This window comes from Periplaneta americana, chromosome 6 (genome assembly GCF_040183065.1).
Source record: "Periplaneta americana isolate PAMFEO1 chromosome 6, P.americana_PAMFEO1_priV1, whole genome shotgun sequence".
Taxonomy (NCBI): domain Eukaryota; kingdom Metazoa; phylum Arthropoda; class Insecta; order Blattodea; family Blattidae; genus Periplaneta; species Periplaneta americana.
In genome coordinates this window covers 144,691,325-144,715,203 of record NC_091122.1, presented here as the reverse complement: position 1 = coordinate 144,715,203, position 23,879 = coordinate 144,691,325, and the positions used below count along the sequence as shown (strand labels likewise).

The 23,879-nt window shown below is 34.5% G+C and overlaps 1 protein-coding gene across 1 annotated transcript in view; it reads right to left on the bottom strand.

Annotated features, from left to right (window-relative positions):
• LOC138701881 (myrosinase 1-like) overlaps positions 1-23,180 on the bottom strand; it is a 50,700-nt gene extending 27,520 nt beyond the window's left edge. Inside the window, exons 1-5 of the mRNA XM_069829221.1 lie at positions 23,059-23,180; positions 22,713-22,966; positions 12,179-12,309; positions 6,135-6,269; positions 2,556-2,678 (exon numbers count right to left, since the gene is read on the bottom strand). Coding sequence (XP_069685322.1) covers positions 2,556-2,678; positions 6,135-6,269; positions 12,179-12,309; positions 22,713-22,863 — 540 coding nt within the window. The 5' untranslated portion in view covers positions 22,864-22,966; positions 23,059-23,180. The remainder of the gene's footprint in view (positions 1-2,555; positions 2,679-6,134; positions 6,270-12,178; positions 12,310-22,712; positions 22,967-23,058) is intronic.
• Between the last annotated feature and the right edge of the window lie 699 nt (positions 23,181-23,879).

The window sequence follows — 23,879 nt, the reverse complement described above, 5'->3', positions numbered from 1 at the left end:
TGGAGGTAATCTTCTCAAAAGAATATAAAGTCCTACTATACTTACATTAAATTTATTAATATACAATTCATTTCTGCTACAAGTTGAATAATGAACTGAATAATGCACATAATAAAGATGAATGTTTATTTTTACATAGCGAAGACTTAAAATAAACACTGATGGCAAAGAAATATCCCAAGTTCAATAAGGAGTGAGTAGTTTACAGTAAGTTTTGGATGAAACTCCACAAATGATTCTCATTGATATTTTTGTAAAATAAATACTTTTCTAGTACAGAGTCCGGCAGAATGATTTCCTCGATTTGAAACATAAATAAAAAGAGCAAATAAATCACATTCAAAATTTTATTTTATCATCTTAAAGAAGAATGCTTGCCATTTTGACATCACTTCGTGTTTTAAAGATAATATCGTCCAAATGCTTCTCCTCATGAGCTATAATCCCTGAAACAGTCTCTGTGCGTCCTTCTTCCTCAAAAAAGTATGCCTATATTATTCAAAATTGTGCAACAGCGCACTAAACAGTAACAGTATTATATAATTTCTGTAACTGTAATTTTAATTCTATTTCCTATTTTATTTTATTTTATATTCTCTTATAGGCCTATTAATATTATATCTGAACTGCGACCGAACACGAGCGGTGCTCATTCGGTCTCAAATTTTGTTAATACTACTGTATCTCCTGTTTTATATTGTTTGTATTATTTTATTTCTATTTCTCTTGTTTGTTTGTAATTATATTCTTTATTCTGTATATTTAAATTTAAATAAATAAATAAATTAATTAATTAATTAAATAAATAAGTAAGTAAATAAATTAAATAAGTAAATAAGTAAATAAATAAATAAGTAAATAAGTAAGTAAATAAGTAAGTAAATAAGTAAATAAATAAGTAAATGAATGAATGAATGAATGAATAAACTCGCTGTGGAGAGGGGATTTTCTGAGGCCCAGTACTGAAGGTTTTGTTCATTGACAGCCCGACAAATGAAAATGAGCTTAGTCACTACTGAGCACAACAGTGTCACATGAAACATTTACCAATACATATAATCTCGCAGCAATTTGGCGGTTGAGCCAGAAACGTTGCCGAAGTTCCTGAGCCACCATAACTTTGTAGGGCTAGAACTTGAGGTCTAGGTGTAAGATTCATCTAACACTCCGATCAGATATTCCCAATGCCAGAGCATGTTTAATGGCTGAACATCGTGGTGAAGTGGTAACAGCCTGCCTCACTGCTGCGATATCCTCGGGAGTCCGAACGTTGCGACTAGAGATGAACAACGATCGAGAAAGCAAGACTAACAGCGCCCGCAAAGCCGAAAACCCGCACGACAATGCTGTATACGTGTCGCGTCGTTGACGTAAATACTGCTTGTGAGTGTTTCGAGACGTCGAGATTGATCACTCCCGAAGGTCAAGCAGCCTTGAATCGCCACAGTTGTTTATACCTGACTGAACTTTCATCTACTTTGGCAACTGTTATATATGACATGCATAAAAATCAAGTAGCCTATTTGAAACATCATCTCTACCTTTCAGTGTATAATAATCCGTTCCCCAGTCTTTACTTAATTACTAGGCCTTTATTAAAAGGCTAGGAATTTTCTTTTCATATGTTTAAGATCAAGTGTGCAATCTCAAGTAAAAAGATATTAACGTTATGTTTTATGTTTCTTAGAAATGCAAATTTATTCGAGAACTGTTTTTTTTTCTATTTATATAACCATAGGTAATATCATATAATAGAACCAGAACATTTTGATAACTAAGATACTGTTCTGTTTTGTCTTTTTGTCTCATTTAAACATTCATAATGTTATTTATTTCAATGAAGTATGTTATTCAAAGTTACGAAATCTTTCCACGCCGACCAAATGCTATTTCGAGAATGATGAGCGAGACTCGAAGCGCACGAGACGAGACGAGACGAGACGAGACGAAAGTCGAAATACAAATGCAACGAACACAGCGAGCGAGAGCGCCAGTTAGTTTTGTTCATCTTAGTTGCGACATCTACCGGACGACTTCTGTTTGATAGTTTAACCTTTTATGTGAAATTTCTCACCCATAACAGTAAAATGAGGAAGAAATTCCCAATTACAGAGTCATCATTTTTTTAATATGCTTCAACAACAAAATGCACGATGTTCAGCTGTCAACACCATGATGATAACAGAAATGGTATGACGTGTGCTGTTCAAAGATATAATACCATTCAAGCGCAACTATCAAGAAACCTGTGCGACTGCCAATTCAAACCGGGGAGATCATTCTGCCGGACTCTGTATAAGAATGATTTCCCCTTAGAAGGACTCCATAATTAATGTCACTATGTACTGTACATAGGCATAATAAATTAACATGAGGAACTTTTGGTCTATCTTATTACTGGGGATTCTCAGCATAAATATGTCTTTGATTATTTCATTAGAAATACAGTCAATATATATTTTTCACTCCAAATTAGATTGAAAATACATACACAAAAATTCCAACAGAGGTGTTCAAGAAAATGGAAATGCAAAACATAATAAATTGTGACTCACTCTGTCACCGAAGTTCTGGAACAAAATGCGAGCATAATCCTCAAAATAATCGACGATCATTGGATTGGCCAAACCTCCCAAGTCTTGCAGTCTTTGAGGCAAGTCCCAGTGGAATATCGTAACCTGAGAAGAAATTTATTGTTATTTCTTTTATTTATACTCAAGTTGTTAGGCACATTGTCATCGGCTTTACACGTCACAATTTCATCGATAACTTGATTTTCTCTCAATATTAAAATTACTATCATATTCAGTTAACGGTAATAATTTTCAAAGAGATATTTCAGGAATTTGACAATTTCCTACGCACTGTGTTTCGACTATGGTATTGGATCCATACTCAAGAGTAAATTTCGAAGAGAGATTCCAGGAATTTGACCGTGACTTACAGATTCTAATTCCCTATATTATTGCATTCTAACCTGAGGCTAATTTTCAGAGGTACATTACAGGAATTTGGCAGTTCCCTAAATACGGTTATTGTCTGCTAATTGCAGCCTAAAGTAAGCCCTATGTGCTCTTCCATGACGTATTTATAAGCACATAAAAGTGACAGCATGAATTCGGTCGATTACTTCCGTTTATCTACGCGTAAGGAAATAATTTTGCTGATGGTACGTTGCTCTCTCAACGCATTCGTGTAAGTTCAGTTTTATAGCCTCGAAATATGAAAATACAATGTAAACTACCAGAAAAGATATTTAAATAATATCCCTGTCTAAATATAAAGTTTGACGTGTCTGAGCATTTTGTCCAAAATCCCTTCATCAAAATTTAATTTAAAAAATCCTGTAAGTTATACATTCAACATTTTCAATCAAGCTACATCTTAAATCGTCCCAGAGTACCTGAATCTGTTGTAAGTTAATTGAGATGTTAAGCTAGCTCATAGCGCCCTTCTTGTTTTGAAGCTTGTAGATAGCTTCAAAATTAAAACCCGTCTGACGAAACATTGCAGTTTTCAGATGAGGGCGCTCGTGTGTCGTGAATGCGATCCGCTCAGTCTCGATGCGCGGCGAGTCAGCTGGAGAAATTTTGGTACAGTCTGACAATAAAAACATCAACAACTGTTATGAACATAATCAAATACAATTACCAATATCATAGTTGAACTTTACTTTTTCTGTCATGTACGATATATAAACGTACTTTATTCCAGAAGTAGCTGTATGCCCGTGGCAGAGGCCTCAATTTCATCTGCACTATCAGTTGAACTGTCTTCGTCTGCTGGCCTATCATAATCCATCTCATCTTCATCACTACTCACAATGCCTATGTTTATTACTATCCTTTCTACTTCCTCTTCCATTAACGCGTCACGACGCCAATATTCGTCCTCGATATGTTTAACAGATTGGCAGCATTTTATCAGACTTATTTGCTCATTTCGCTTATTGATTGTGCGGTCATTTGTTTCAAAACTGACAGCCTCCAGAATGTCTCTTTTCCGTCATTAACTGTATCTTTTTCTTAACAGCATTCAGAAGCTTGCGTTGGGTCGAAATTTCTTTTCTATTCTCATAAAACTCCAAAAAAAGTTCTGCGGATGACACATTTTTTCAAAATCATCAAGTACAATTTTCTTTGGATGTCGGCGGCTTTCACCAGGAGTTTAAAATTGTCCTCCAATGCCCTTTGCTTCCTCACATCCTTAGCTATAATATGTATTGTTCTTTCACTCTTCCCCACCGCCGTTGCTGTTCGTTAATGGAATGATAAGACCTTTCTTTTTCTCTTCTTTACAAAATTTTAGCACATTGTATATAATATTTCTGCTCTGCGAGTGTAAGACTTCGCGTGACGAGTGTCTCGGCGGAGTTTCCATTCGCTCTTGTATACACACACACTTCCGATACCGACTAGCAGACTGAACGAACTGAACTGAGGCATTTCTTTACTGCAGCGCTGTGCATAGTACGTCAGAACAGGGTGACGTAATGCATTATCGATCTCATGTTTATGTCCAAGCTTACTCTACCTGCCGTCTGCAATGATTCTTCAGACGGGTTATACAATTTGTTGCAGCGCTGTGATACTTCTGCGAAATTGAAGAGAAACTTTGCATCGCAAGTCTGACGGTGTTTCTATACTATAGCACGTAGTAAGCTTTAAAATGACTTTTGCATTATCATTTAGTTAAGGGGACACTTCACTAAAAATGAAAACTTTTTTCCTAATCATTTTTGTTCAACCCAATTTTGAGATCATGTTTACTACGTAAAGGACTATTAAAATCCAAATTTTGAACTCCTAAATGTTTTTCGATTTTTGTTTATATTTTTTCAAACCCAAGTACCTCGTAAATACTTGCAGTAAAAATTTCATCCCGATTGATTAATATTTGGCATAACAAAATTCATGTTGAATCAAGTAAAATAAACTTACGAAAGAATGTATTTGAAAGTAAACTGAATATTTATGCAACATATAGGCCTACCAGTTAAAATTCTTTTCCGCTACATTCATCTAATAACTTCAGAGATCCAACTTTAGAACAAAAAGTTGCTAGATTTGTAATCAGAAATTTGTAAAATAGAATTATTTTATGAAAAAATTATATTTACAGCTTTTTAAATGCCTCGCCCGCTTACAGTCTTAATTTAAAAACATTTTAAAACATATTTGTAATCAGAATTGAACTAAATACATTTGATTATTAGAGGAGAAAAATTCGCTTCGGCACCGGGAATGTCAGGCCACAAAAGGGAAAAAAAAACATTATAGGACAGGGATTCGATCCGATGCTGTGGATTGAACTTCGGCGTAGCTCAGTGGTTAGAGCACTTCGTATGTAGAACCAAGAACCCGGGTTCCATCCCCGGCTTCGGAGCGAATTTTTCTTTTCTAATAATTCTTATGGGTTCTATTCATAGACATTTCGCTAGCCCGAACTACGAGCGTGCTAAACTAGACCCGGCTATCGACTGGTTAATTGTACAAGGTTCATATCATATCATATTATATATCATATCATAAATCATATCATATATCATATCATATCATATCATATCATATCATATCATATATCATATCATATCATATCATATCATATCATATCATATCATATCATATCATATCATATCATATCACATCATATCATATCATATATCATATCATATCGCTAACACTGGTTTGTGAATACGAAAAACGTTAGTTCGCTCTTCATCCACCGAAGCCCGTGCTAAGAATGTCTATGAATACGGCCCCATATATTCAATAATAATAATAATAATAATAATAATAATAATAATAATCATCATCATCATTTTTATTATTATATACGATTATAATCATTGTTAGCATAGCAGATAATAGAACCAAAAATTAATCTTTACGTAAATCCATTTGGATTACGAAATATACATCGTAAAGATGTAAAATAGAAAAAGGAATTTTTTGGAAAATGTTCATGATTTTCAGTGGAGTCTCCCCTTAACTGTTTTTGAAACTCTTACAAAGTTGAAACTGTGGTTTTCTTCTAGCCAGAATTCTTTATAACACGAGTTCTCATTTTTGGTATCATGAATTATTTTTTCTGCTATTTCCGATTTAAAGAGTATAAAAAATTGCTTCACTTACCAGCGGCTGAATATTATTATCCAATAAATGATCGATAAGCGCATTGTAGTAATCAATTCCTGGCTGATTGATTACATCAATAAGTCCAGTGGGCAGGATTCGGGTCCATGAAATGGAGAATCTGTAGAAATCCACCTTGAACAGGACGTAAATAATACACTCAGACACATAGAGAACTCCATTTATTCGGTTCCCAACGAACACGGATGAAATAACATAGACCTATCTGAGAGCAATGCCCTATGACGCCGTTTTAGACTACAGATTTAGCATTCGCAGGTTCAATTTCTTATATAAAAGTTGAAATTTATTTCCCTTTTATAGGGACTTGGTATATCTTTCCTTTATTGTTGTTAAGATATGACCTTGCGCCATGCTGACCACAGCACACTTCATCCCCTCTTATTTATTCGCCCGTTTTCATACTCTCGCTGTTATAATATTAATACTCGATCAAAACGTGATAACACTCTAGAAATACCACTTCATACATCATCTCTGTATTCCTCATCTTTCACTGTTGCTACCTCTCGTCACTGGAACTCTCTGCCGCCTGAAGTCAGAGGCTCCCGAACATTGAAATCTTTCAAATCCAAGTTAGAAAATTATCTTATGACGAGTTGCCAAACTAACTTACTATTATGACAAGTGTTGTATTGCACGTTTCCACGTATTCACAATTTTTATGTTCTAGTGATATTTAACTTATTTTGTCATATTTCCCGATAATGGTATATCTATAATGTGATAACTTGAGTTATATATAATCATAATTTTCCTTACTGTTTGTTCCTAAAAATATTGTATTCATTGTATGCTTTGTACTTCACTATTTTATTACTATTATTATTATTATTACTATTATTATTATTATTATTACTATTATCATTATTATTATTATTATTATTATTATTATTATCAATAATTGTCTTATTTTTTATACTTTGTTTGTCTCATTTATTTTGACCTGATGTTCACATTTTATTATGTTTTTTTCCTTTCTTTCTGTATGTTATATATTATGTCTGATTACTACTTACTTGTTGTTTACATTGCATTATTATTATCTTATTCAGTTTTGTGTGTAAAATTGTAGCGTACTTTGTAAATTTGTAGTGTTTTTTGTAACCCAGTTTTACTCCTGGTTGAGTGTTAGAGAAGCCCGTATGGCCTTATCTCTGCCAGGTTAAATAAACCATTATTATTATTATTATTATTATTATTATTATTATTATTATTATTATTATTATTATTATTGTAGAATCCCTTAACTTTGAATTTACGGTATTAGTCCAAAGTCCTTGTGAGGGCAGATTTAGTGAAAACATTAAATCTTGATGATAATGATTGTGATGACAATGATGATGATGTTGGTAGTGGCAGTGGTGATGGTGGTAATTGTGGTTTCGTTTGTTGTGATGGTTGAGGTGGTTGTGGATTTCTGTGATAGTAATACTGATGGTAACTGTAGTGGTTGTTATTGTGGTGGTGACAATGGTGATGGTTATGATTGTGGTGATGGTGTTGGTAATGGTAATGGTGTGTTGGCGGTGGTGGTGCTGGCGTAGTGGTGCTAGTAGTGGTGGTGGTGCTTGTGGTTGTAGTGGCGATGATGTTGGTGGTTGTGATGACATCAGTGATTGTGATTGGTGGTAGTGATGCTAGTTGTGGCTATGGTGGTAGCGATAGTGATGTTGGTGGTGATGATTATGGTTCTGGTGTTTGTGATGATTATGTTAATGATGATGGTGATGATTGTAGTGGTGATGGTGGTTATGGTTTTGTTCTTAGTCATGCTGATGATGGCTGTTATTGTGGTAGTGGGATATTGATGGTGGTGAATGTTTTGATTGTGATGGTGGTGACGATGTTTTTCTTTTCCTCGGAGGAAAGCCCGCAGGCAAGCACCGCAGCCTCAGGCTTATTCTGCAACCTCCTTATATTGGAATGATTGTTGAAGTCCTTAGGATCGCTCTTCAGCGCATGATTCACTGTATGGTGTCATCTTATCGATTTAGCCTCAGCATCCAGTTCTGACTGGAAACCTTATCCCCCGTCTGTCTGTGATGTTATTCTGCAGCCTCCTCAGATCTATGACATCTGTTCGCAATTATTGTGCCTGAATCTGCTGCATCCTCAACCAGAAGAACATGTCGCAGTCGATTCCACGGCTCACCAAGGCGCCACCTATCCGAGGGAGCTACACTATCCCGGTCCCCCGCAGTCTGCTTAAAAGCCCCTGCAGCTCCGATGGATATGTGCAGCTCCCACAGACAGATCCTATAATCACGTCCGCCATGTCCTTCTGATCGATCTGTAAATATTAAGATGATTAATAAGTGATACTAATGAAGGCGAAATGAGCCCGAAAGTTACCCAGCAATTGAAGGGTTCAGAGCCATAGTGGGCCAAGTGCCATTTATTAAAAACGGAGAAAGCAAGGGTTAAAGTTAGGTGAATACCATAGTTTAATGAAGATTGACAGATCATTTAGTTTTAATATGTATACTTTATATTACTTGCTATATGTTTCGTTTGAATTATGGTAATAACTTCATTTTAACCCTTGTTTTCTACGGTTTTAGTAAATAGTTCTTGACCCACTATAGTTCTGAACCCTTCAATTCTGCTTCGAGTGGTTGAGGAAAAACCTCAAAATAAACCCCAATCAGGTAACTTGTCTCAACCAGGATTTGAACCCGGGCCCGCTCGTTTCACTGTCAAGAAGGCTAACCATTACTCTACAGCTGTGGACCTGGTGGAAATGAATGCGTTGGTGATTGTGGTGATAATGGTTATGGTGGTTGTAATGGTAGTGATAGTGATGATGGTAGTGTTGTTAATAGCGGTGGTGATTATGGTTGTGGTAGTGTTGAGTGTTGGCTATGGTAATGGTGATGGCGATGGTTGTGGTAATGGTGGTTGTGAGAATGTTGATGTTTATACATTTTTATTTATTTATCTATTTATTTATTTATTCATTTATTCATTCATTCATTTATTCATTCATTCATTCATTTTGGTAGAGTTAAGGCCATGAGGCCTTCTCTTCCACACTACCAGAAGTAAAATACATAATAAAATAATGACAAAAATACGAAAGTCATACTTAAAAATAAAAATAATTTCCATGGACATTAACAAGCTTACATGGACTATAATGAAATATTGACTAAACATGATTACATAATTAAGTTATTTACAATTCATATCCTAATTCTACTTTATGACAGACCTAAATGACAATTTATATACACACAGAGTAATCTATAAAAAATCGGCTAACACTCATAAATCAATTTCATGTAAAAGTATGTAATTCTTAATTACATAAAATTTACTCTGTCACACGTTAAAAGTGTTAAAATTGTTAAAAAGGTATTTACCTTCGACAGACGGCCCGTTTCGACGCTATTTGTCGTCGTCTTCAGTGTCTCTTGAACCACTGCTGATTTTGGCTCTGCGATGTGCAGTTGTCGATGGTAGGGATGGGGGTGGCAGTGATTCAAGAGACACTGAAGACGACGACAAATAGCGTCGAAACGGGCCGTCTGTCGAAGGTAAATACTTTTTTAACAATTTTAACACTTTTAACGTGTGACAGAGTAAATATTATGTTTTTAACAAAGTGTTAACGAGAACTTTAATCAATGAATTCTTAATTCTTAATTTAAATTGATTAACCGTTCGGCAATCCCTGACATGACGAGGTAAGGAGTTCCATAGGCGACAAACTGACACTGTGAAAGAGAATGAATATAAAGAGGTGCGGTGACGAGGAATGGATAATAAGGCCTGATGTTGATTCCGTAACGTTGTAAGATATTCAAAGCGAGTTCTCAGATATTTTGGAGTAGAAGTGAATAATATTCTAAACAGAACAGATAAAGAATGTTCTATGGTGATTGTGATTTTGGTGGTGATTTTGGCATTGGCATTGGTGTTTGTGATTCTGGTTTTGGTGGTGGTGGTGGTGGTGGTGGTGATTGTGGTTCTGGTGATGATAAACTCACTATTGGAATTATAATTATTTAAGATTATATTAATCTTTTTATCATAAACAATGAAATTGAAGAAATACAAGCGGAGTACTGTTGAAAGGGATTGTATCAATAGCGACATGCAAATAGGAAACGTGAACGATCTCGCTTCGGTTTATTTAAGTGTTGAATATTTGCGGGTCATTGAGTAAGTAGAGAGACAAAAGACTATAAAATGCGATAATGAAGTTGGTGTTTTATCATATTTTGTGGAAATGCTCGTACTTTGGAAATATATTTACATTTTTAGGTGTTACTGTTCCACATTTCACAGTTTATGATCAAAAAGACAAAACAATTTACATACTTAATTACTTAAATGGCATGGTACAGTCATGCCAGAAGAACTTCAACCAAGGAAATAAGGAATGAAACAATTTTTAAATGGTATAAGGCTGTGTCACTAGCACCAACAACTTTATTGCTGTATAAAAAAAATTGATAAAAATTTGTTTCCAGGTATCTGACTTCAACTTCTGTAAATTCCTGTTGAATCTTTCGTGCACTACTTTTAACACTCGAATATAAGTAATTGATTAAATGGCGATCTTACTCATGATAATTATGTAAGCATGTGTGGCTTACAGCTATTCCGGTGTTACTTGACACAATCCTTAGAGCCTACTAAGGGACATCATTTTATTTTGACTAACATTTTTAATATTAACCTGGCTATACCTTTGGATCAACGCCGTATGCTACCCCCTTCCACGACTGGAGTTCGATGATACTGGCGTAATGTACAAACAAATCGCTTTACTAGGTACAGTAGGGAAGAAAAGTAGTTCATCCATTTACGTAAACTAGGAAATATCGCTCTTTTGAGTTTGATCATTTTCATTAGGTTTCTGTTTAATCAAAATACAGTATAGTATTAACAATGAGTGTTTTTACTCTCAAACTGAGCTGTCCATGTGGACGTATTCATTATGTAGTGTATATTACTGTATACTGTCTACAGCACATTAGCGTACAATATAGAGAATGAAGTTAAATTGAAAAATAATCATAATATGGATATTTAAACACATTTCTTAAAATGGTGGCCGTTCATTTCTATACAGGCTTCAGTTCTAATGTGCATATTATCGCACTATAGACAATTGTACCTAATTCCAATTACCAGTTTCGTCCTTCGTAACTAGTAACTCAAGTTGAAATAATTCTGTACCTACTCTATAAAAGAGTACCTTACATACTGTACAGTCAATCTTCACTTCTGCCCGATCCGAAAAGATAAAATTACTCAGACATACTATCTACTGTCCGTCCAAGTGCTTATGTCGTAGGATCGTAGAAAGGGAGGAAATCACGTGACAGTTAATTACTTAACGAGGCCCTTTTATTTAAGTTATTTTAAACAATTGTATGGGTATAATATTATGTAGACGTCCAATTCCTAACAGAAATTAATGTTTTGAGAAAAGAGCTAAGACAGCCCAGCCACTAGCTTTTACAGAAAGCAGGTGGGGGGAAACCGGAATGCGACGTAGGCAAATGGACGACAGTACCTGTGCGAAAATGATTCAATATTGAAAGCTCTTTCGTCACTGGATAACGCGAACATATTTTTGGAACGTACTGTTTACGCTGAACATAAAGCTGCTATGACTGTATATGCGGTCTTGGTTCCATGTGGAGAATGGTTGAACTTCATTAGTAGAAGGGGTGGGAGTGAAGTACATTCAAAAACTCAGGTACAATAAAAATTGAAGTAAAAATAAAATGATGTCCCTATAGATCTCGGAGCTATCTCAACTTCTCTGCTTGTTGTGTGATGTAACAGGCATCGAAGTTGAGATAGCGCCGAGATCTAGTAGGCTCTGAGGATGGTGTGAAGTAACACCGAAACAGCTGTAAGCCACACATGCTTACATAATTAATACGAGTATTTAATCAATTGTTTCTGTAAATTAATGCAATACGCTTCCTTTTGCTATGTTCAATTAGTTACCTCTCGTATAAGATACATATTTATACAGTAATACAGAAAACTGAGCTCACTCCTAGCTGTTTCAAAGCAAGGACGTCTTCTTTGTAACGATGGTAAGAATCGGCAGCTATGTCACCGGTAGAGTTGTCGTCAATATGCGATCCATCGTGAGTAAATTTGTCCCATATACTGATTCCTTTTCCTGTAAAGAGACATGTAATTCTTGTATGTACAGCAATCAATCTAAAAAAATGGGCATTATGCAACTGTTTAATATACAAGGATCCTATTCCCACTCCTTAATAGATCAACTCTTCATCAGATCCCATAGAGTATCTGCATTTCTAATGATGTGTTAAGATGTAATTTTATAGCAAAAATGTATCTTAAGAAGTAAATACGAATCGGATATCATTATATTGTTAATCTAGTAAAATATAATAATAATAATAATAATAATAATAATGATAATAATGATAATAATAATAATAATGATTTATTTTAGCTGGCAGAGTTAAGGCCGTAAGACCTTCTCTTCCACTCAACCAGCAAAAAGTGTATATACATATGCATGAACTTACAAAGAATTCAACAATTTGATTTAGATGAGAGTTACATGTATACAAGAGTTATTTACGAATTAAACAACAAAATACTATGAATTATTAATTAAACTCTGAAATAAACTGTGTAGCAGAATTAAACTAAAATACATAGAATGTTAATATATTTCAAATGATATTAGATAATAGAAAGAGATTATTATGGGACAATTTTGAAAATACAGCACAATCAGGATGATGTCTAAAGAAAAAAGTAACAATGTAGTCAGTGATAGTTTAAATCAGTATGATTGGAGTGAAATGCTAATAAGGTTATCTTTTAAGCTGTTCTTAAAGTTGTTTGTTGTCTTGCAGCCCCTAATACTTTGTGATAAGGAATTCCATTGACACGAGGTGGATATTGTAAAAGATGATGAATAACAAGATGTTCTATGAAGAGGTATACTTAGCGTGCCACAGATAAGTGATCTGGTATTTACGTCGTGGTTAGAGTATAGATAGGAGAAATGATACGAAAGGTAACTTGGTGTTGAGGTGTGCAGAATTTGAAAGAGTAAAGACAAAGAGTGTAAAGTTCTGCGTTCTTTAAGGCGGAGCCACGGGAGACTTGCGAAGGACGTTGATATGTGATCATATCGTCGGATGTTGCACACGTATCTGACGTACATATTCTGAGCTCGCTGTAACTTGACTGACAGTTCAGAACTTAGGTCACTTAACAAAACGTCACAATAATCGAAGTGCGGCATTACTAGGGTTTGTACTAGGGTAAGTTTTAGTTGCTGGGGCAAGAATTTCTCAAGCGACTCAGACAGGGAATGGAGGAACAGATTTTTTTTATCGTTTCTTTAACTTGAAAATTCCAACTTATTTTGTTATTCCATCTAAATACTCATCTAAATACATTTTTAAAATATACATACGTACGTACATACATACATACATACATACATACATACATACATACATACATACATACATACATACATACATACATACATACATACATACATACGTGTTCTGCTCATGGGCAGGTATTTCACTGCAAACCCAGCTTTCTCCAATCATTCCTATTTCCTGCCTTCCTCTTAGTCTCCGTATATGATCCAAATATTATCTTAGTGTCGTCTATCATCTGATATATTCTTCTACCCCGAACTCTTCTCCCTTTCACCATTCTTTCCAGTGCATCCTTAAGTAGGCAGTTTCTTCTCAGCCAGTGACCCAACCAACTCCTTAATTCTGTAGTGCTCGGGAAAAGTGGCACAAGTCAAAAATGTTAATTTTACAGAAAAAGGAAAAAACTGTCTTCACACTGGTTTATGTAGATTTGATTTCCTTCTGTATGTATTATTATAATTTTGAGAAATACTTATGTCTCTTCTCCAAGCGAGCAGATGTTCCGTAAGTTGTCAATAAATTAATAAAAAAAAAGTTTGTGGAAACTGACTTATGCCACTTTTCCCAAGCACTCCAGAATTATCTTTTTGATCAGTTTCGGCATCATTATTTCTTCACCCACTCATTTCAACACAGCTTCACTTCTTATTCTGTCTGTCCATTTCACATGCTCCATCTTCTCCATATCCACATTTCAAATGCTTCTATTCGCTTCTCTTCACGTCGTTGTAATATCCATGTTTCTGCCCCATACAATGCCACACTCCACACAAAGCACTTCACTAGTCTCTTCCTTAGTTCTTGTTCCAGAGGTCCGCAGAAAATGCTCCTTTTGACTTCTTGGCTGCAGCTCATGTTACTGCTTATAGTACACTCCAAGTATTTGAGGCTGTTCATTTGCTCCACTGCCTCATTTAGAATTCGCAAGTTTACCTTCTTTATTTTTCTTGCGACAACCATGGTCTTCGTCTTGTTTGCATTTATCTTCATCCCATACTGCTCACAGCTGTTATTTAGCTCCAGTCATATACCCCTTAGTATCATCTCCTCTTCTGCTAACAACGGCATATCATCAGCAAATCTTATGCACTTTACTCTTCTTCCTCCTACTTTCACCCCTCCCCTGTTCTGAAAAGAGTTCTTTACCAAATCCTCCAATTAGATGTTGAACACGGTAGATGATAAAGGCCTTCCTTGTCATACTCCTCTCCTTATTTCACTTCCTTCAGATATTTCTTCTCCTATCTTGACTTTGATTCATTTCATATATAGGTTACTGAACAGTCTCCTGCCTTTCCAATCCACATGTCTTATTTTCTTCAGGATGCCCATCAGTTTGTTCTAATCCTCTCTGTCAAACACCTTTTCTAAATCCACAAATATAATATTTTTCTATATTTACTCCTTCAATTTTTCTCTAATAATAATAATAATAATAATAATAATAATAATAATAATAATAATAATAATAATAATAATAATAATAACGAAAAATGAGCCTTGTCTTGTGTATTTCTTTACGTTTTCACTGTGAATAGCTGCAAATGTGTCTCGTGTATTCCTTTAATTTTGTCTACTGATTGGTAATGTCCTTTATATTCTGTAATCCTTGAGTTTGATTCAAATATTAGGGCGTCTCATAAGTAATGTTGGCTTTTTATTTCGTTGTTTAATGACGCTCTATCAACTCCTAAATTATTTAGCGTCGATAGAATTGGTCATAGCGAGATGGTATTTGGCGAGATGTGACCGAGGATTCGCCAGAGATTACCTGACATTCGTTGTGAAAATCAAATGTAACATTGTAAAATTTCTTTGCAGAACGAAAAGTTACATTTGTTCGGATCAAATTTATGCACATTTAAAGAACGAAGCTAAAATTCTTTCAATCTTTCTATTAACACAATACACTGCTCTCTTAAACTGACTGAGCATATTGGCAATTAAATCAATGGCTTTTCACAAAACACGCTATGAAATGTTTCATATAAAATAATTTTATCTCGAAAAGGAAACAAAAACGGGCAAAAAACGTATTCAACTTTTTTGTATGAAATATCTCAAAGAATAACCCCATGAAATTAATGAAATTATAGAATTTAGAGAAAAATGAAGATGTTTCAGGTGTCACATGATAAACCTACAGAACGAGCTGTTCGTATGTATGTGTAAACGAACTATCTGCAAAATACAAAAGGAGGCCAAGCAAGTTGAACAAATAATACAGTCAATTTCTATCCGGAAAAAAAAAACTAAAGTCATATCTGAAAATAGAATACCGGTAGTTATCGATGAATTCTACAAATGTATAGGTACTCCTTGAAATGTAATTTATTAATACCAGTACTATGAAAAATGAATCTTATCTTATGTACTTATTTATGTAACATTACCGAAATAAACAACTAAATAATGTGTATTGCGTATTTCATTAAATGTACCTTTTCTAATATACTCTTTCAAGTTTATTAAAAAAAAAAGAAAAATGAACATTGTCTTGTGTAATTCTTTATGTATACCATAGATAAATATGTCTATTTCTTTAATTTGTAGTTATTAAGCACTGAAATAGTAATATACGTTACAAGAGCGGTATGGTGATGTTTTCATGGTCGAGGAAAAGATTGAAAAAGCGTAACGTAGTTGACCTTTTTTAATTTCCGAGAACATGAAAACAAACATACCGCTCGTATATCGTACATTATTTTGTGCGAAGATCGTTCATTACATACCTGAAAGACGAATTTCTAATTAGTTGCAATGAAATCTCCATGTTGGTTTCTGTTTAATGACGGAAACTTCGGAAAACCAAAATATCTTTCTTCAACATTGTGCTATAAAATGTTTTCTGTGTTTACTATACTCCAGCAGGCCGTGATATACGTCTGTCTTTTTTTCCCCCAGTCTATAAATGCGAACTTAAAACAAACGGTAAGGTTATGTAATGATTTATTTTTCATTTTAATATTTTAACAATATTATTTATATAACATATTGCAGTAATAACATCGGCATCTGGAATCTTGTTGATTTTTTCACGGCTTCCTTAATGTTACTTGTATCAGGAATGCAATAAGTTTCGTGGAGTAGTAGACTTTACTTAATTTTAAAAACAATAATTAACATTGCAATTTAGGTGAAATTGCAGTGGTAAGTTTCCAATTTATAATTATTACTATGTTAAACGTCTCTAAAAATAATATGTTAAAAGCCTAAAGCAGTAAAATAATGTCGCGCTTAAGATCGGTAAGAAGAGGGAAATTGTTATGTGTGTTACGTTGGGAATACTGAATGTGGTATTTCACACTTACCGCGTATTGGTTCTGTGCGGAAAACAAGCAAATACGCACGATCTCGCACAAAATATGTTTATGTAGTGTACACCTTCACTATGCCTTATTGACAACTGAAAAATGTCTCCTGTCATTTATTAATGGAGAACGGATGTTACATATTTTTTAAAAATAATTTAGTATTATTTAACGCTTATCGAATATCGAATACTAAAAACGCTAATCGAACCATTGCTTCCGCTAACCTTTTTTGCGTATAATGTGAGATGGGTGGCTCCTATAATGCATCTGTTCCATGTAAGTATTGAAAGATCGAGGTAGTGCATTAATTTCTTACTGAATGAAGTTTGTGCATTGAATATTACATTTTCTTTGGCAATGCGTAAAATGAATAGCAGTGCCTCAAGTGATTACTTGCTTTTTTTACACACTAGTATTTTAAAGACTCACTTTACACACTGAGGTATCATTGGATAAAATTCAACTTTACGCACTATCGTAGAAAAAATATTTTGTGCGAGATCGTGCGTATTTGCTTAGTTTCCGCACAAAACCAAACTGCGGAAAGTCTAAAATTCCACATTCAGTATTCCCAACCTAACACACATGACAACTTCCCTCTTCTTACCGCTTAAGTGACATATTGATTTTACTGCTTTAGGCTTTTAACATATTATTTTTAGAAAAGTTCAATATAGCAATAATTATAAATTGGATACTTAAAACTGCAATTTCACCTAAATTGCACTGTTAATTATTGTTTTTAAATATTTGCAAAAATTAAGTAAACTCTACAACTCCACTAAAGTTACTGCATTCGTGATGCAAGTAACATTAAGAAAGCCGTGAAAAAATCAACAAGATTCCATACACTGGGGGGAAAAAAAGACAGATGTATATCACGGCCTGCTGGAGTATAGTAAACACAGAAAAAAATTTAAAGCAACAATGTTGAAGATAGATATTTTTGTTCTGCAAATTTGCCGTCATTGAACAGAAACCAAGATGGAGATTTCATTGCAACTAATTAGAAATTCCTCTTTCAGGTATGTAATAAACGATCTTCGCACAAAATAATGTACGATACACGAGCGGTATGTTTTCTTTCAATTCTCGGAAATTAAAAAAGCTCAACTACGTTTTGCTTTTTCAAACTTTTCCTCGAACATGAAAACTTCAACACACCGCTCTTGTAACGCATATTACTATATTTTTTATTGTTGTATTCTGATTCATCTTTCAATTTTTTAAAATAAACTAACATTTTTCCCTAAATTAAACAGTGGACAGAGTATTTGAGAAAAACTTATTTTCTAAGTAAAATCCTTATGTCCAGTACTTTGGTTAAAAAATATGTGCAATTTATTGAAAAAAATCAAATATCTTATTCCATTAAAATAAATATCTTCGGTGCGCAATCCAGAAGACGAAAATGTGTATATTTTTTATATTGATATAGGCAGTAAACAATATATAGGGCTTTCATTTCAAAACTTTCCAGTCTAAATAACTAATTATTTAAATTGAATTCAATTTAAACAAAAAAAAAAACTCGTCAGTTTAGATATTGACGTGGAAGTCTGAAACCAGGCTCAATTGCATTTTAGCTTTCACCCCCACCCTCAGCCACCCCCACTTTGAAATTTCAAATGGCATCCCTATAATTTTTATACTTAAATATTTAAAATAATACAATTGTTTATAAAACTCATTCGTTTTCGCATCACTTGTTTTCTATCGTCGCCTGGCAACCTGTATTTTTTTTTGTTTTTTTTTTTTTCCTCGCTGTTATTTATACTCGCTTTAACATCATTGGTCATATCGCGAGTTAATCTTTGGTTGAAATCCGAAGGCCTGTGTACTATTGTTGAGACTGGTTCTATTGTTGTGAACTAGATGGCGACTGTATATGTATTACTGATTTGTTTTGAATATGATTTCGGTGATGAATGATGCCGGCGATATTCAGGGATGTTGTGGCCCGAATTTCCTGGAATTTGCCTTACGGTTGAGGAAAAACCCTGAAAAACCTCAACCAGGAAATGAAATCGAACCCGGGCCCTCGGCGTAAGAGACCAGCATTTTTATTTTGTTAATATCAGTTGATTGTAGGATGAAAGCACAACTTATTTTGTGTAATTTCCTAAATTTAATCAATAAGGATGATTTATGTTCTCTCTTGAAGAGTAGCCCTATACACCATTTGAAAATAATTTAATACACAAACACAACTGTGACATGAAATGCTCAATACGTTTTTGTAGCTTTATTCTCTTCAGCTCTAATTAACAATAACAATAATCCAGGTTGCCAGACGACTATAGAAAACAAAAAATGCGAAAACAAATGAATGAGAGTGTATAAACAATTGAATGCCTTTCATATTCAAGTATACAAATATAGAGGTGACTTTTGGAATTTCAAAAATGAGGGTGGCTGGGGTTGGGGAGTGAAATTTAAAGTAAAATTAAGCCTAGTTTCAGACTTCCCCCTCAATATCTAAATTGACGTGTTTTTTGTTTACATTGAATTCAATTTACATAATTAGTTATTTAGACTGGGAAGTTTTGAAATGAAAGACCTGTATAATACATTTTGAATACTAGTTTAACAATTACTTAAATTATAAAGTAACGCTGTTCTCAACGTCATAAAGAAACTTAATTGCTAGGAAACTCATAAAACATTGTGAGAAATCATGGATCACATTCGTGGCACTCGGTTTTTCAGTTGCTATGCATTTTGGAACTCTATTTCATAGGAGAGCGGGGTAATGATGGATCAAAATCAGAAAGAACATGTTCGGACACACTGTCTAGACCTATCCGAACAAAATATGAAATATTATCTATACTTACTAGAGAGCTGCACAATAGCGCTTTCAACCGGTTTAGCTTCGACCGGTCAAAGAACATCAGTCAAGGTCGGGCATCCGACCGAATGTTCGAATTTCAACCGGTTACAACCCCTTATGTTTTGCAGGCTAGATAGAACACCAGGCGCACTTCATCATATATGAAACCGACATTTTCTGAGTACATAAATGAAGTAACAATTGAAGGAAATTTACTTAGTCTTATTAAAAATGTGTTTGCTTGATATAGGTCTACAATTTTTGATTGGACACTTTCATATACTGATCTTCATAACTAATATATAAATGAACAAATAGACACCGGTAACAACAAAGGAAATAAGTTTAATGCATAATATGAAATCTGATGCGTAAAGAAATGCAAGAACAAAATAAATTACAATTACTTACTAAATAGAAGAGCAAATAAGTACATAAATCTATTTCTAGTGTAACATTTACAGTATAAAATTAAAATGCATACATATAAAACAGTAGTTGTTAATATAAAATTTCTTTAATTAATTTAAACAGCTGCATTATTATTTCCTTATTAAATCATTTTTAGGAAGATAGTAATCTGAAGCTCTAATGCTTGAATTTTCACGATCCATGTTGTTGCTCTTGAAGATACCAAACTTTAATACCTGGATGCATGAATTAATGAATAAACTAATGAATTAAAACCAATCAGCGAATCAATCAATCAATTCATAGATGAATGAATCAATGAATCGATGGATGAATGAATCAATGGGTTGATGGATGGATGAATGGATGCTGGATGTCTCGATGGATAATTGATTGATTGAATGAATGTACTGAAAGAGGAAGAATTATCAATTAAATGGTAGGCCGTACTTACTTACTTACAAATGGCTTTTAAGGAGCCCGAAGGTTCATTGCCGCCCTCACATAAGCCCGTCATTGGTCCCTATCCTGAGCAAGATTAATCCAGTCTCTATCATCATATCCACCTTCCTCAAATCCATCTTAATATTATCCTCCCACCAACGTTTCGGCCTCCCCAAAAGTATTTTTCCCTCCGGCCTCCCAACTAACACACTATATGCATATCTGGATTCGCCCATAAGTGCTGCCCATCTCAGACATCTGCATTTATTGTGCCAGAGAATCAGTCCCATTCCGAGGCTTATTGTATAGTTTCGTAACAAGCTGTTTTTTTACGGTGATGGGTTGTTAGCCCTTCGTCCAACCCCCAAGATCTAGGACCACCTCTTATCGGGTGTCCACTACTGCTTATTCAATGTATTCGCAGATACCCTCCATATCTGGAGGCCGTCTCCTCTATCCGCAGCCTGAGGACGCGCCATGAAATGATAGGCCTACACCAGTCTTGCGATGACGACTAGTAATTTCGAGCGAGAGCTCTTTTATGCCCGCTGCGCGCGGAGCTCTTTTACCTGTAAACATTGCTAAAGGATGTACAGATCTTAGAACACAGCGCATCATGACGGAACGGAAGCGCTTAAAGCTTTCAAGGAAGAGTGGAAGATACAATATTTATGCTTCGAACATGGTGATGAAGTCCATTGTTTGTTGTGTAAAAGAAAATCATTTACAAAAAAAAAAAAATAAAAAATAAAAAAAAAATAAATAAAACGGCATTATGAGATGCAACATGAAAAAATATATAAGCATTATTCAGGAGAAGAGAGAAATAAATTGATTTCGGAATTGACATCGAAGATAAATTAATTTACATTTGGATCAGTAAATTGTATCTAGATTCCTTTTATTTCTTTATGTTAAATGTATTGTTGATGTTTTATTTGTTGCTTGTTTCTGGATATTTACTTTTATTAGAGTACGTGTTTCTTTAATTTAGAAATAATATTTTATATTTGATTGCACTTTAACTTATACTATTACTAAGCTCAAAAAGCTAATTCACTTTTATTCCAATAACTATTTTCAAGATTTTCAGCAAATATGAACTAAACATTTTGAAAACTTTGATGCAAGGAGCCTTTTTAGTAACGTCAATATAAAATATACTTAAAAATATAATTTCAAAACTATTAGACCTAATTGCACCAAATTTTGTACAGATATTATTATAGATCCGTTTATATAGTTTAAATTTCACAAATTTTGGTCGAAAATTGTGGAAGTTTAAAAAATCATACATATCCCCTTAAATGATTGACCCCAAAAATTACGATTGCTCTCAATATCTTAATTTAATCAATTTGTTTTTTTCGTGTTACGTGCATCTCACAAATCACTCTAAGAAAACTCATTACATAATCACGACTGGAGAGTAAGGACTACATTTTCACAATCACACAATCAATATACTCCATTTCAATCAATATTGTCATAATTATTTTTTCAACAAATACTCAAAAGTAATAAGAGATCACACACTCGAGCAGGTAGACCCTATTAGTTTCTCCTAACCAATGAAGTGAAGTATTTACATAATAAATAATTGCTTTTAACAAGAAAATTTTACATACAATTAACTTTTCCCATTTCTCTTTTTGTTCCCTTTGCGATTTGCTTATATTTGTACATGTATATTAAATAGGTGAATAATTATCCCTATTGCATAGCCAGAAATTTAGTAACGCAAGTTATTATAATAATTGCTGCCTTTATTCGCTGCATGTGCATGTACATCCCTGTGTCTACGTTGGGACGTTATGTAGTGGATGCGCTATGCGCTCGTGATCAAGGTCGAGCTCTTCTACCATGATTGGGAGCTAATATCGTCTCATCCGTGGCCTACACGATGATAATCGCGTCCTTGCAAGGGCTCTTGGAGCTCCTGCATGGATCAATGTGGTCTGCCTTTGCCGCCCACCCACAAAGAGTGAGAAATAACTCGAATATTCGAAAAAAAAAACCGAACACTGAGACAACTCCGCGAGACGAAAGAGGTTTGCATACTGACTACAGAGCCAGGTGTTCAATAGCTATATATAATTTCTATTTTTCGTAACCGGTTGTGCATGATTCTTATACTTACCGCTTTCGTTCCATGCTCCTTCGATCTGATACGCTGATGTTGCTACGCCAAACATGAAATCTTTTGGAAACGCTTTATTTGAGATACCTTCGTCTAAGAAACTCCGAACTCCAACAACGAGAACACTCAAATAACAGAGCATATTATTCATTCTAAAATGTCTATCGCTTGTAACATGTATTTTACGTCCACGCAGCAACCGAACATTTGTCTCTCTGAAGCATTTCTCTCACACAATGCGTCGAATCATAAAACTGTAAAAAGTAACACAAATTTTTAAGCATAAATTCAACAACCCTATGCGTCATAGTATTTCTAAAAAAACTGCAGTAATAAAATTACGTACTTTTCCACTATAGTCGTATATGCTAAACTATTTTCAAAGACTAGAAGAAGAGTATTGCCTAAGCCGTAACGTTTGCTGTAGTCGAACAGATGTAACTCATCGCTTCGCTTTCACTAATTTTCGCTCACTGTACAACCCAAGCAGTAATTTTATCAACTACACTTTTTAAAGAACTATAAACTTAATCTTATCACATATATTATCTCTAATTGTCAAGTTTTTTTATTGTGTTATTCATGAACTTCAACTGTAGTTCGACCTTTTCTAGTTCTCATGGTGCACGCAATGCATTACAGGAAAACGAGTGATAAATAGTCTGTGATAAAGAACAAGTCGTAGATCAGTGGTCGTCAGGACTCACTGAAATGGGTATCGGGTAAGGAGTGTATCGGAATATGCACGGTGGTGCAGAAGGGAGAGGGAGAAAGTTTCCTTAGCTGGTGCAGGTGATCAGTGGAGAGTAGTCTGTAGCTAGCAGAGGAGGACTCTGTTTGCAGCACCGTTAAAATTATCATGTCGTAGCTCCTGTGATATCCAATCAATTGCGCTGTAACTGTTAGGGTTCATAGATAAATGTCTAAGGAAAACGTAGAAAAAAAATCTAAATTAAAATCTGTTTTAGAAAATGAGAAAAGATACTAACTTCGAAGTGACCTGTTCAAAATATACATTGATATCTTCAAAAATCGGTAAGGGCAAACTTTTTCATTTTTCGCTTTAGATGGGGGATCAAAGCGAGAGAAATATTTAGGAAAAATGAAAATTAGTTTTAAAAATGGTTGCTATTCAAAATCTTTACTAGTTTCCGGGTTACGGCGAAT